Source organism: Cheilinus undulatus, linkage group 24 (assembly GCF_018320785.1).
Source record: "Cheilinus undulatus linkage group 24, ASM1832078v1, whole genome shotgun sequence".
In the NCBI taxonomy this organism is placed as follows: domain Eukaryota; kingdom Metazoa; phylum Chordata; class Actinopteri; order Labriformes; family Labridae; genus Cheilinus; species Cheilinus undulatus.
In genome coordinates this window covers 10,585,409-10,600,364 of record NC_054888.1, presented here as the reverse complement: position 1 = coordinate 10,600,364, position 14,956 = coordinate 10,585,409, and the positions used below count along the sequence as shown (strand labels likewise).

General features: G+C 39.7%; 1 protein-coding gene across 1 annotated transcript in view; it reads left to right on the top strand.

Moving 5' to 3' along the window:
• Nucleotides 1–288: 288 nt before the first annotated feature.
• Nucleotides 289–14,956, top strand: part of anos1a (anosmin 1a) — a 32,152-nt gene continuing 17,484 nt past the window's right edge. Inside the window, exons 1-2 of the mRNA XM_041781406.1 lie at nucleotides 289–495; nucleotides 6,746–6,793. Coding sequence (XP_041637340.1) covers nucleotides 289–495; nucleotides 6,746–6,793 — 255 coding nt within the window. The remainder of the gene's footprint in view (nucleotides 496–6,745; nucleotides 6,794–14,956) is intronic.

The window sequence follows — 14,956 nt, the reverse complement described above, 5'->3', positions numbered from 1 at the left end:
CCTGTTTAGTATGCCTGAATCAAAGTCATTGCTCTAATTCAATAACCTTTGTTTTTTCTTCCTGACAGTGAAGTTTGTGCTCTAAATCCCATGAGCTGTTTTGGCACAGCATGTGTGATGGTTCAGCCTCCCAGCATCCTGACCCTGCCTGTGTCCGCCTCTCTTGGCTCCTCCCTTGGCTTTATAGTTGTGCTTCAGCTGGACCTCCATCACATCCCTCCCTGCTGCATCCTCTTTGTTTCTCAGCCCCAGAACAAGAAGAAGAAGAAGGAGGAGGGGGAAGAGAAGATGCTGTCCACACGCGGCGCAGTCCTCCTAACGAGCCTCTCCCTGTGGATTATTTTCCTCCTCAGCTCTGGAGTCTGCGCTCGGAGGCAGAGGGATGAAGGTGATGATGAAGAGTCCTGGTCGGAGAGCCTGTCCAGGGCGAGGTGTGCGTCCCGGTGCCTCAGTCTGCACAGCGTGGAGGCGCTGTCTGTCTCCACACCACTCCAGGTAAGGACGCACAGGGCGCAGGAGCTACACGCAAGGGCTGTGCGTAAAAATGTGCCAAATAGGCATGCTCATCTATTAATTCATATTACTTTAACATGTTAATGTTGCGTTTCAGGGCATAATAAGAAATGTGAATAAATACAGATGTGCATAATTTATGTTGGCAAAGATTTAAAGGACCAGACGTGACTTTTCTTTGATTTAATGTCATAAATATGCTCTTTATTGCACATTTTTTACTTTTTTTTTTTCCTGATTTATTTCCATTTTCCTCAGAAGTTTGTGTTGGGCCTGTAGAAAAGTGAAGCTGTTTAATTTTAGAAACCTAGACACCATGATTTATGGATGCATTTATGCCTTACAGCTGAAAAAAACTGGCATTAAGGAACATTTGAAGTAGCTGTATGGAGGCCTGATAGTGCCAAGGCAAGAAAAGAAAACAGATGAATATTAGGTTAAAACAAATGTGAAAAGATATTTTAATGACATTACAATAAAAAGTGATTTCATAATGACATAATGCCATTGCTTTCAATAATAATATATACCATTTTAGTGTAATTTTGATGTAAAAAAATGCTAGTCTGTATGTTTTGAAATGGTCATTTAAGGACTTATCTTGATTAAAATCCTTGAATTCATGAGTCAATGATCCTGTCCACGTTTAACATTAACATCCATGCTAGGATACAAAATGACCTCAATTTAGTATGGGGTTGGATTTTACTGTTTAAGTGGAGGTTACAGTTGAGATCATCAGTTAGTTTTAAGGCGGTATCTAATTAACACAGAACTGGTTAGTTGTTTGTTGTTGTTTTTGACGATTTGTTGGTGTTGTCAGTGGTGGATGGCATTTGGCTGCTGTTAAGTAAGTAAGTTATGGTAGCAGCTAATATGCTAACAGGCTAACTTAGAGCTAACGGAGCTAATATGAAGCTGAACGCTGTTGTTTTTGTGTTAAACGTAGGTGTATATTGTGCAACACACTTAGCAAGGCTAAGGAGTCTACAAACTTAGCATGGCAACTCCACAATACAAAAACCTAGTGTTCAGACTTTGATTCTGGCAGCAGTCACACCAGTTTTATTGTAAGTGAAATCACTAAATGTACTGGATATAAATGGACACAGCAAAGTCAATCAACAACCCATAAGCAGTGATTAAAGCCTCTTACTTAATCACATTATGTAATTTGAGTCTGATGTCCAACTAGAGGACATCAGTGGAGAGCAGTGGTCAATCCATAACATTCTTTCCACAGTTCCAGCAAGTTAAAAGTCTTGTTATCAGGGCTTGTATTGTCCTTCTGAGGCAGGAGAAGAGTTGACTTACCTTCTTCAAATATTGCTGGGCTTTCTGCAACACTACTGTCTGAAGGACATTGAAAAAAGGACAGAAACTCTTTCACTTGACCGGTCGATTGCTGACTGCGCTAAAACTTAAGCTAAAGTTGGGAACACAAAGCAAAAGCGGAAGACTACTGGTCTGCTCGTTGGATGGTGGGGGAGTGGCACTTGCAGTATCACTATGTCTCCACTGATGGCCTGCAGTCTTTCTTTAAGGAACACTCCTGCTGTAGAAGATCCACAAATGTGTAATGAGATCTACAAATATCTGTGGCGAGGGTTTTTGTTGCCCAGAACTCAGGCTCTCAGGCTTAATGAGGCTTATTTATGCCCGTCCAGCCTCATTGGTCACTTGTTGTCTTGGATTTAGGAGTCATGCCAATCTAACAAGCACCCTACAAGGTTTATTTAATTAATGGCATATCAACATTTCCTTTAAGAGCTTGTTTATGACAAAATAAGGAAAAAGATGTTTAAAAAATGATGTTAGCCTCATAGATTGCGATGCAAGGTAACCCTGAGGTGAAGTAAAGCTGCTTGCAAGAGGTCATAAACAAATGGTATCAAGTCACAATGAGGAAAATGAAAATGCTATCATATTGCTCGATTTTTGCTGTATGTGGCCTTCTTCTATTTCCACAGACAGTGTCTGTCCAGGCTTGCTAGTTGTGATGGAAAATCCATCTCTTTTGAGAGATCTGGATCATTTGGCTCCGCTCAGTAATAACAGCCAGACTTTAGGCTCTCAAGAGGCTCCTCATTTGGTACCAGTTAGTGTGGATTAGATAGCAACAAATATGGAAGAAAGGAAACTGGCACTCAAACGAGAGCTAGCTCCAGTCAGTCATATAAAAGAGCCAACTCATAGAACAGGCTCGTTCATGAACATCACAGTATTACTCAGCGTCATTCAAATATCTACCAAGACTCTTTTCCCTTATGTTGACCGTTGTTCGTTGGTAACTTTTAGAATTTGCACTCACTTTTCCAAAAGACGGTTCAACTTCCAAAAGTCAGCGTTTCTGACTATGTTTCTTTCGGTTCAGATTGCTTGTTGTGATGGGAAATACACGTTTTTTTTTTGGGATCTGGATCATTTGGCTAAGCTGAGTTAAGAGCCAGTCTTTTTGCTACAAAATGGTTCTACATTTGGTATCGGTTTGGATTTTTAAGTGTGGATTAGGTAACAAAAATGGAAGCAAGGAAACTGGCTCTCAAATGGGAGCCAGCTCCTGTTAATCAACTAAAAGAGCTGGCTTGTAGAACAAACTTTTTTCATTAACATCACGGCATTGCTTGGCCTCATACACATGTCTACCAAGAATCTATTCCTTCATGTCGACTGTCCTTTGTTGGCAACTTTTGAAATTTGCGCCCACTTTTCCAAAATTGGGTTCCACTTCCAAAATATCTGTCCATCCGGCCTCGCTTGTTGTGATGGGGAATCCGTCTCTTTGTAGGGATATAGATCATTTGGCTCAGCTTAAGAGCTAGTCTTTTTGCTACCAAATGATTTTTCACGTGGTACCAGTCTGGATTTTTAAGTGTGGATTAGATAACAGCAAAAATGAAAGAGTGGAAACTGGCACTCAAACGGGAGCCAGCTCCTGTCATTCATATAAAAGAGCCAACTCATAGAACAGGCTCGTTCATGAACATCACAGTATTACTCAGTCTCATATACATATAGTATAGCTAGCTAAATCAGCTAACCTGTGGTAAAAATCACTAGATAAGCAATCTTTTTTTGCTTCCCGCTGAATGACCCCTGATCATGCTAGTTGATTGGGCAGTCTTTAATCTGTGCTATCGGATATCACATTTACTTCACTGATGTGAGCCCACACCTTGCATTGTAGACTACCACTAGATTACCCAACATTAATGTAAATGCAAGGTGTAAACAGGGTCAAAAATGCAGGCTAACTGGATGATTGTGAGGTTTTCTGCGGGAGGATTTTGCAGTCTGTAAAAACATGATCTGCACCGCCCTGCACCCTTGGATTTAAGACATAAAGAGTGTCCTTTGGCTCCACTATCAACCCTTGATTCTGAATAAATGCAGAGAAAACTCAGACTTTTCTGACCCTGTAGCATGTTTCATATAAAACCTTGTCAAAACTTTTCTCAGAGCAAAGCATACGGCTTGTTATCCCCATTATATTCCTCGTACACATCCCTTCTCTGTCACTATCTCCACACATAGAAGCACACTCCCATGATGCAGTGTGGCTGGAGGCTGCAGACGGATGTGCACAGGATCTCTCCTCTCCCACTTAGAGCGATGAAACTGCACACAGTGACGGTCCACTCCTAAAAAAATCAGACTGAATCATGAAGCTTCACTGACTCTGTCTCATATTCTTTTACTTTCACCCAAACAGGAACTTTCTGAACTTTTCCCCCTTGTTGATTTTGCCTCTGAACATCACATACGATGCATCTCTCTCTGCCCCGCTCTCGTGCATGGAGATGACGCGAGTCGATGGTGTTTTTGTGCAGCTCTCACATTCGATGATTGGCTGCTGAAGTGTGAAACACACTCGCAGTGACCTCATGTGTGTGAGTGGGATGGGGGGTAGGAGGGTAGTCCAGGCATCCCTACCCCTTTATCTCTCCTGTCAAAGAGAATCCATCCACAGGAACGAAACGCCTCTGCTGCTGCTGCTGCTGAGATTTGCTCCTTTGTGCAATGACCCTGTTTACACCTTGCATTAACATCCATGCTAGGCAGTTGGATACTCTAGACCAGTGGTATTCAAACTTATTTCGCCCAAGGCACACCATATTTATATCAATACAAAATAGACTTTTTAAACAATTTAAGTCAATGTGGCCCATAAAGGAGGATAAAGGGGCCAACTGGGGGTGGCTAAAATGGGCAAAAGGTGACAAAAATGTGGTTAAAAATGATGAAAAAACATGGCAAACTTGGGCGAAGTGACAAGACAGAGCCAAAAATTGGAAAAAAATTGGCATAAGGGGCCAAAAAATGGGTTAAAAGTGGCAAAAACGTGGCAAAATAAATGGGTTACAATTGGCAAAAAAGGGTTAAGTGTTGTAAAAAGGCGGTAAAAATTGGTTAAAAGTGATTTAAAAAATTGACAAAATTGGGCAGAAAAGTGGCCAAACCAAGGGAGTGCAAATTGGCAAGAAGGTGGCTAAAATGGTGGCAAAACAGGTTACAAGTTGCAGAAAAGTGGCCAAAAGGGTTTAAGTTGCTAAAAGGTGGTAAAAATGGGTTAAAAGCTATTAAAAAATTGGCAAAAAATGTCCAAATAATAGCAAAAGTAGTCTAAAAAAATAGCAAAAAGGTAGCAAAAGTGTGTTAAATGTGGCAAAAGTATTAAAAAAGTAGCAAAATTGCAAACAAAAAAAAAAAAAGCAAAAATGGTTAAGTTGTCAAAATAAGTGGCAAAATATTTAGAAAAACTGGTTCTTGGTTAAAAGTAGCATAAATTAATAATTTCAACACCAATTTCAACTCAATAATAGCTTGCCAAATGAGGTAACTATTAGCCAGGATGCTAACACTAATGCTACTGATTCAACACACAGAAACTGATATCATCAATAAATCACAGCTGGAGAGGGCCCATTCACGGGGTTTTTTTCAGGGGCCTAGCCAGATCCCCAAGGCACACCTTGACTTGCCTCAAGGCACACTAGTGTGCCTTACCACTCCATTTGAGAACCACTGCTCTAGACTGTATATGAAGGTGGTTTAGGATGTCTTCAAGCTGATTGGATCAGTTTTGAACAAACATTCACTAAACAACGCCTCATTAGCTGATCTGTGGTAGTTCGCCAGTAAACAGGAAGTATGACTTTTACATCTGGCCAGTCCCATTTCAAATCCATTTTCCTACATTCATATCACCCTCAAAGCTTCCACAGCTAGCTGCTGAGAGGTATCCCCACAGCATGATGCTGCCACCACCATGCTCCACAGTGGGGATGGTGTGTTTGTAGCAACTTAGCATCTTGTCCGATGGCCAAAAAAAGCACCATTTTGGTCTCATAAGACCAAAGAACTTTCTTCCAAAGTCTCCCACATGCCTTTGAAGTCTGTCCCATCCCTGCTGCTGAATCTTGTAACTCCAGCGTAGTCAAGGTGTCTTGGTGGCCTCTCTCACTAGTCTCCTTTTTGCACGGGAACTCAGTTTGTGAGGGGGGTCAGATCTAGGTAGTTTTACACATGTGCTACATTTCTTTCATTCTTGATAGTGGATTTAATGGAGCTCCAAGGGGTGTTCAAGGCCTTTGAGAGTGTCCTTTTGTCTTCATGGTGTAATGGTAGCCAGGAATATGGATTAAACAGTGAATTAAGGTACTATTATCCACTCATTCTAATGTGTTTTTCGCCCTTAGCACTAATTTATTGGACTGCACATAGTCCCTGACTTCTGGCATTGCAGGGATGTTTGCTAAAACTACAGAGAGCAGCTGTTTGAAAAATAATACAATAAAACCTACATTTGTGGGGCTGAATCAACGAGGCGGAAAGCATGCTTTGAATCTCTTTTTAGTGGTGTGTCACAGCTGGATGTTAATCAGACACTTGAACAAACTCTACAGATCAGGAAACAGGCCTGCGGATTAGCTCCCACTTCGCCTCTCGAGTCTGAAAAGTAAATTTATTGTTCGAGCGTCTCCTGTGACTCGACCAGTGATCCTGGATGCGCGCTCATTATTTTTCTGCAAACAGCCGGAGGCTCACAGTGGGGAGCCGTGAAGGACAACGAGCTGCACAAACCAGAGAGGAAACATAGTGATCTGTCTTTTTTCGGGATGATAATTTGTTCTTTTTAGCTGCGACAACACTGGAAGCTGCAATTATGGTGTTTAACTCTTTGTCTTATTAATACTGACTTATTAATTCATGTCTCTGTCTTCCTCTTTAGAATAATGGATCTTTGGGCTGGTGTCAGAATCACAAACAGTGTGCTAAGGTAGGTGTTCAACACTTTAAATCAAAAGCACATTTTTCCTTGAATTTGAGACATTTCTAAAAGCAAAGATTTCACCAGTCATTGAAGGAAAAACCCATAGGCACTCTGACAAACCCCATTGGTTTGTTGACTGGTGTTTAGTAGCCTTGAAATTTGTGTTTTGACTGTTACCATTTTGGTTTTTAAGGCAAAATTGGACAGAATTTGTAAAGAAAGATAATCAAACGTGGGGTTTAGAGATCTACATAATGTTACGATTTTACACGGACAGCAGTGGCTACCTGTCACACAAGAGGCCACACTTTTAATGAGTACATCTAAAATATTTGGCCCTTAGCCTTTATGTAGTGCGTACTGGAGTCCAGGTGGGATTTCACATTAGGGATCCAGGCCCCAAAGTCAGGCATTATGCCCGAGTGTGTTTGTAGTCGTCTTAGGAACAGAATGATATTAGTAATGTGAAAGCAGACCAATGTGGTAGAGGGTCCGCTTAAAAATGGGGGTCTCTGTTCCCTTCAAAATGAACCCTGGTGTGGTTCGTTTGAGTTGTGAAAGAAAAGCGGACCAACTTGTGAACCAAAGGCATGAAGTGGCATAAAGCGTAATGATTTACGGATTTATGTGATTTAACACACTCAAATACATGTCGGTACCTTGTGTACCGTCTGTGTAGCCATAGCAACACGTCGTAGTCTCTCGTTCATGTTGGCTCGCCTTTTTCTTCGGTATTGATTTATTTGTCCCATTTCAAGACCAACGTGCTGGACAGCTCACTGCCTCGCTGGCTGCTCCTACTTCCCCGATTCGAAAGCAGAAGCCCCAAGACAGTGTAAATTATTTTTTTAAAAATTGTTTATTTGTAGAAAAAAAGACAAGCGGAAGGAGATGGATTTCTGGTTTCGTCTTCGTCTCCTTTTCTTCTTCGCTGCTCTGTTTGGGATGACAGCGCCATTGAACTTATGGTTTGGTTTGTTTGACCAAGAGCAATGTTGCAATTTCCAAAATGAACCATCAGGTGTGAAAATGACCTAAAGCCCACATTTAAACCAGAGTTGTCACATGAGGGGACTTTATAAATGTCACATTTACTTAATAAATGATAAATTATAACTAGGTAGGTAACCCATTTACCTGGTAATAATGTATAATTTATCATGCAATTGTTTGTAGTATTGTGGAAATTCTCCGATAATTGGTGGTATTTTACCCGAAACCTTACCTAACCCAGTGGTTCTCAAATGGTGTGCGAAGGGTCAGTGTATTTTCTGGCAGATCCACTTCCTGCTTGAAACCAGACTCAAAAAACTAGAGAAACTGTCGTCGTGCTGTTTTTTCGTTTTTGACGAAAAATGGGAAAAAACGGAAAAACTGAGTTGTTTTTCCGTTTTTTTCGTTTTAGTCACAAAAACAGAAAAAACAAATAACATTTTTTAGAAAAGGGTCCAATTTTTCAATTCCATTATTCTATTTTTTTTTCTTAAATGAAATACTTGAGGAAAAGGAAATCGTGTGACCCATTGGGAAATGAGAGCTTTTCAAAATAAAAGCCTCCATGTCAAAACAAGAGCCATCCATTGAATGTTACAGTATTGTAATAGGCCAAAATGCTCTATATACAATGCATGATAAATAATGTTAATTTTTTAATGTACTGGCAGTTTAATGGACTGTAATGTTATTACCCTTATAAAAATCTTTTATTCTCATTTCATACATATATATACATGTAAACATATATATATATACATATTTTTTATTTTGAATGGTCACATGATTTCCTTTTCTTCAAGTATTTCATTAAATGAAGAAAACAAAATACGAAATTGAAAAAAAAAAAAAAAAAGAACAACAACAGTTTCTCCTGTTTTTTTTAAGTCTGGTTTCAACCAGGAAATGGATCTGCCAGAAAATACACTGACAGCGAAGGCACACTGGGATGCCTCGAGTCAAATCCTGGTGTGCAGTGGGAATATATGCAACTTTAAGTAATTACTACAACTATACAATAACTTAATTTCAGTCAGGACCACTTTGTCTAGAAACACACATGATGCGCGGTTGTAGTTTTTCTTTATTAGCAGTTATGACACTGATTAAGTCAGAGGCAGGATGAAGGAGGAGCTGGGGTGGAGGAGGGCTGTGAAAAGAGGCTTGCAAAGTGTAACCAGGCAAGAGCAGTTTAAGGAGGAGTGCTATTTGCCAATAGTGTGCTTAGAATGAATTAGCTTGCCCTCGTGGCCTGCCTGAACTAACGCTATACACCTGATTTACTGTTACATCTAAGAGGCTGCTTTGCATAGATATGGTTTTGGTGTGAATTGAAATTTTGGTCTGAGCTTTGGTGTGCCTTGGGCAATAAAAGAAAACTACTGCCCTAACCCCCTAACCTTTGGCATAATAAGGCAGTTTTCTGGTAATTAGGTGGTATTTTAAAAACTTTAACCTTAACCTACTAAATCAAAGTGAGTCTTTCTAGTAACCTTTAGAGTTAGGGTAAGGACTGAGGGACTGGGTAGGGTGGCAATTGATAATCCACTGTAAAACATTTTTATCATCACAAACACCATCCCCACTGTGAACCACAATGGCAGCATCATGCTGTGGGGGTGTTTCTCAGCAGCTGGCCCTGGACAGCTTAAAGGTAGAGGGTTAAATGAATTCCAGCAAATCCTGAAGGACGATCGCATTCAGTCTGGGGGGAAAATAGTGGAATATATTAACATTATCATGCACGGTTCCTGATTAAAATGCTGCAGCAGCTGATCAGAAAACAGATAAGAAGCCACACGCGACAGCAGGTGTTCCCTAGTGTCATAAATCTCTCACCTTCACACATGAGCGTCTGCTGCTTGTATGTTTGCAGGCACATGTGCACGTTCCTCCGTGTGCATTGTTGTGCAGCTATAAATCACTGCACATGCAAACCACTGACAGCCTTCGGCGTGTCTGTGTGAACATGTATTGATCCATTCTGCTGTAGTGTGGTGGTTATTACCCATTCCTCAGCTCCACCATTCATCATCACACTTATCCACTGACGTGTTATACATCACAGCAGCTCATGATGGATGAAAAACATGCTCTGCAAACTCCCACTTCCAGAGATTACCTCCATATCAGAAACTTTACCCTCGAACTTCTTGAAAATGATTCTCGGGTGATTTTACTCCTCATCATCTCCACGACTCTGAGCCCTTTTTAGATATTTAATAGCTCCCCAGGGGAAGATTGTCTGGCTGCGGAGCGATGGAGATATTAACGCTCCTGAGCAGCCTCTCACTTTGGCAACCATTCGATCTAAGTGACGGCTAATTGTGATGACATGTTAGCACGTCAGACATCTCCCCAGCTGCTTTATTAAGGCCTCATAAGTGAGATACTCAGGCCCTTTAGTGAGTGATCACAGTAACGGGATGTTTTCATGGCAGCATGAATGAAAAGCTGCCTCGTCCAGTTAATCTGTTAAACAGACATGCTTTCTTTATGGTGACATGTTCTTTCATTGGTTCTGAAATATTAATTTAAATATCAATAGCTTATGATGAGAATGGGCTGCAGCTTTAAGTCTTAAACATTGATTTCCTCTGACGTCCAGCGCTGTAAATGTTCTCCTTTGTGATCAGTGTGGATACAGATGTAAGCTTTCGTCCTGAATGATCAAACTCATCCTAAAAATCCTCAGGGAAACGGCGTATTTCTTCACTTAGGTTGCATAATGTTTTATACGGTGGCCCTAAGAGCAAAAACAGTAGAGAATATTCTCTTTTATGTAGCTGCTTGTTATTAGTGATTTTGACCACTGGATGTCAGTGTTGTTATTTTTACAGGCTTTAGGTTTAGGCTGTGGACTTTAACATTAACCTTGTCACATTAATGGCAGTTAGCACAAGTTAATTTTAAGCGTTAGTATGTTTACAGACAATTCAACACAAATATTTTGGCAAGTTTGGATGTAAATGATCAACCTTACGTCTCTGTGGTGCAACTGGACAGTGACACAACTTCTGGAGTTTAGAAGTAGTAACACAAATGTTGGATTGCTTTAGCCTCGTCAGCTTTAGCTAGCTTCGTAGTTTATGTTTCTACATGAGGCTTAGCTGTATTTTCCACTGTTTTAATGTTTTTGATCCTTTTTGTCTACATTTGCCGCTTCTTTTTGCCATTCTCAGCCCATATTTGCAGCTTTACACCCATTTTTGCCACTTCAATTTGCCACTCTTATCACAGTTTTGCTGTATTTTGCCAGTTTTAACCAATTTTTGACACTGCTTTCTCATTATTGCCACTTTTTTTGTCCTTATTTGCCCATTCTTTTTCCATTCTTAGCCCATTATCGTGCTTTTTTGCCCATCTTTGCCCATCTGGCACTTTTATCCAATTTTGCTATATTGCCAGTTTTGCCAGTGTAACCCATTCTTGCTGCTTTTACCCATTTTTGCCACTTTTGACACTGTAACCTTTTTTTGCTGCTTTTACCCATTTTTGCAACTATTTTGCCCATCTTTACCCAATTTTGCCCCCTTTTTTGCCAATTTTTGCCACTTAATACCCATTATTGCCCCTTCTTTATGGCACCTTATTTTATATTTGGTGTTTTTTCCCACTTTTGTATGTCACTTTCAACCCCTTTTGCCACTCTCAACTCACTATTTCCACTTTTTTTCACCACTCAAACCAATTTTGCTGCTTTTTCCTTATCATTGCCACTTTTTTTTGCTGCTTTTTGCCCATTTTTGCCTCTTCTATTTGACATTTTTATCCTTCTTCACTGTATTTTGCCAGTTTAACCCATTTTTGACACTTTTCTGTCATTATTTCAACTTTCTTGCCACTATTTGCCTACTTTTGGTGCTTTTTGTCAATTTTTGCCACTGTTATTACATTTTGGTGCATTTTTGTCCATATTTCCCACACATTTTACCATCCTTAGCTCATCTTTGCCACATCTATTTGGCACTTTTATTCCAATTTGCTGTTTTTTTTGTCAGTTTTGCCACTGTAACCCATTCTTGCTGGATTATTTTTACCCCTTTTTGCAAATATTTTGCCACTTTCAATCCATTTCCGTAACTTCTATTGGCACTTTTATCCTATTTTTCCTGTGTTCTGCTAATTTTGCTCCTCCAATCCATTTTTTTTCTACTGTTGACTTTTATTGCGGCAGACTTAGCAGGAATAAAACATCTCTATTGGGGGATACTTTGCTTATATTTAGCATCGTGATGGTAATAGAAGGGATTGAACTGTTGCTGCTTTGAGAGAGACAAAGCCACAGCCCACTTCATTTAATCATCCAGGACTAAAGACAAGTGAAATATGGATTAAACACACTTTCAGCAGGGAAGATGGGTTAGGGTTAGGGTTAGGGTTCTGTCACACATAACTTTCTAGCAGTTTAAAAATTCAGTCACACATAGATCTTACTGTTTTCACATGTTTACAGCAACCTTATTCCTGTTGTGTTTGGACACAGTTTTGGATTTCAGTTTACAGAGACTTTAAAGCATTCTTGACATGTTGCTTCAATAAGTATGGCCCAGGCAGACTCCTGCCAGTGCTGAAGCACAGAAATGACTATTTCATACGCTTGGTGTAATATGAGCTCTGCGTGGCTCTGTCTCAAGACATACCCTTGTGTTTCAGGCTGTTTAAAGTGAATCAAGAGGCTCAAAGAAGAACATCTCCATGTGCAGCTCACTTCAGTTTCCATCAGCAGAGCTTTAGCGTTAAAATCTGCTGTGACACGTTTTTTCAGAAGTATTAAAATCATTCACATCTCTTTCATTTCATCTGATCAAAGCGCTGTTGTTTATTCATGGAAGCTGCAGCTCGTCTACGTCACTGCTGCGGTTTGTGTGGATGCCTTGTTTTTTAGTTGACATTACAGATGATCACATTAGTTTGAATTGTCATGATTGGTCGCATGCATTGGAGTCATAACTGCGTTTATAATCTTTGATCTGTTGTCACTGTAAAGCAGCAGTGTGGTTTGTTATTTTAAGGGCCTGTTCAGCTAAATTAGAGCGACATGCACGCTTTATAATAGTTATTGAACAAGTAGACGTAGCTATTCTGACATTAGCCTTGTTTCTGTTGCTCTCATGTTTGCACAAAGGCACGCAGCATTAGTTGATTTTGTTTGTTTTAAACTAGAACAACCACCTGGAGGTCATATGACTCATACGTCGTGGATCTTCAACCTCTAAATGATGAAAATTATCCTTGAGTTAGAGTGAATATTTGCAAAGTTTGAAAAAAAAAATCCATCTAAGAATTCTTGATGGTACTGTATTCACAAGCATGAGCTCTGTGACCTCAGCCGTTGACCCATGACCTCCAAAATCTTCAGAGTTCCTCCTTTAGTTTAGAAGAAATTTTGTGGAAAGTTTGAAGAAAATTGGGCGAAACAGTCTTGAGATATTGTGCTCACAAGAATGGCATGGACAGAGGGATGTACGTACAAAACTTACTCAATCAGAACCAGTGGAATCAAATATTTTAATTTGTTGACACATTAAAGATACTGCTGCCCCAGCATGTCTGGGCCCCCTGAAAAACCCCAGTTCATATGTGCTGGATCAGTAGCATTGGTGCTAGCATCCTGGCTAGGTGCCTCGTTTGGAGTGTATCAAGCTACTACTGGGTTCTAATATTCAAATTATTCAAGGTTTTAACCACTTTTCATCACTGTTTCCTCCCATTTTGCCACGTTTGTTTCCACATAGAACTAATTTTGCCACTTTTAGCCAATTTTTGCTACTTCTAAACCTTTTCACTATTTTTACCGACCAGTTTGCACTGTTTTTCCACTTCTAGCTAATTTTTTTTTTGGTCATTTTTAACCACTTTTCACCACTTTTACTACCAGTTTTTGCCCCTTCTATCACATTTTGGCCACTTTTTATATATTTTAGTCACATTCAACCCAATTTTTTGCCACTGTTTAACCACTTTTTACCATTTGTACCACTTTTCCTGCCATGTTTGTTCCCCCCTGAACCAGTGTTTTCTGCTTTATCCCTTTTTTGCCCCTTTTAACTAATTTTTGCCTTTCTTTAACCACTTTCCACCACTTATTTCTGCCAATTCTTGCCATTTTCAACTAATTTTTGCAACTTTTTCATCCACTTTTCCCCTTTTTAACTACCTGTTCTTGCCACTTTCAGCCAGTTTTTGCTACTTTTACACCTTTCACTACTGTTGCTGCCCATTTTGCACTGTTTGCCACATCTAGCAAATTTTTGCCATTTTAAACCACTTCTCATCCTTTTAACCCCCAGTTCTTGACACTTATTTCACATTTTGGTGACTTTCAATACATTTTAGCTTTTTCAACCCATTTTGTCACACTTTAACCATTTTTCACTATTTGTACGACAACTCTTGCCACTTTTTTCCTTTCTAAAACCAATATTTTCTACTTTATCCCTTTTTGCCCCTTTTAACTCATTTTTGCCTTTTTTTAACCACTTTCCATCCTTTTTTCTGCCCATTCTTGCCACTGTTACCCTTTTTGTCCAACTTCTTAACCTTTTCACCACTTTTGCCATCCATTTTGCACTGTTTTGCCACATCTAGCTAATTATTTGCCATTTCAAACCACTTTTCACCATTTTTACCACCAGTTTTTGCCACCTATATCATATTTTGGCCCCTTTTAATACACTTTAGTCACATTCAACCCAATTTTTGCTGCTTTTTAACCACTTTTCAGAATTTTTTTCCACCACTTATGACACTTTCAACCCATTTTGCCACTTTTTAACCACCTTTCACCATTTGTACCACCATTCTTGCTACTTTTTGCCTTTCTTAACCCGTATTTGCTTCTTTATCCCTTTGTTGCCCCTTTTAACCAAATTTTGCCTTTCTTTAACCACTTCCCACCACTTATTTTTGCCCATCCTTGGCACTTTTTGCAACTTTTTCATCCTTTTTGCCATTTAAACTGCCCTTTCTTGCCACTTTTAGCCAAACATCTGGCACGTTAACCCATTTTTGCAACTTTTAACCCATTTTTGCCTGTTTCTGCCCTTTTTTGCAATTATTTAATTTTCTTCCCCTTGAAGCTATCTCAATTTGTTCTTTATTTTCTGGTATCCTAACATTTGTGATCATAGCTTAGGTTTGATGTATGACATTATTTTCCAAATGATTATTTCA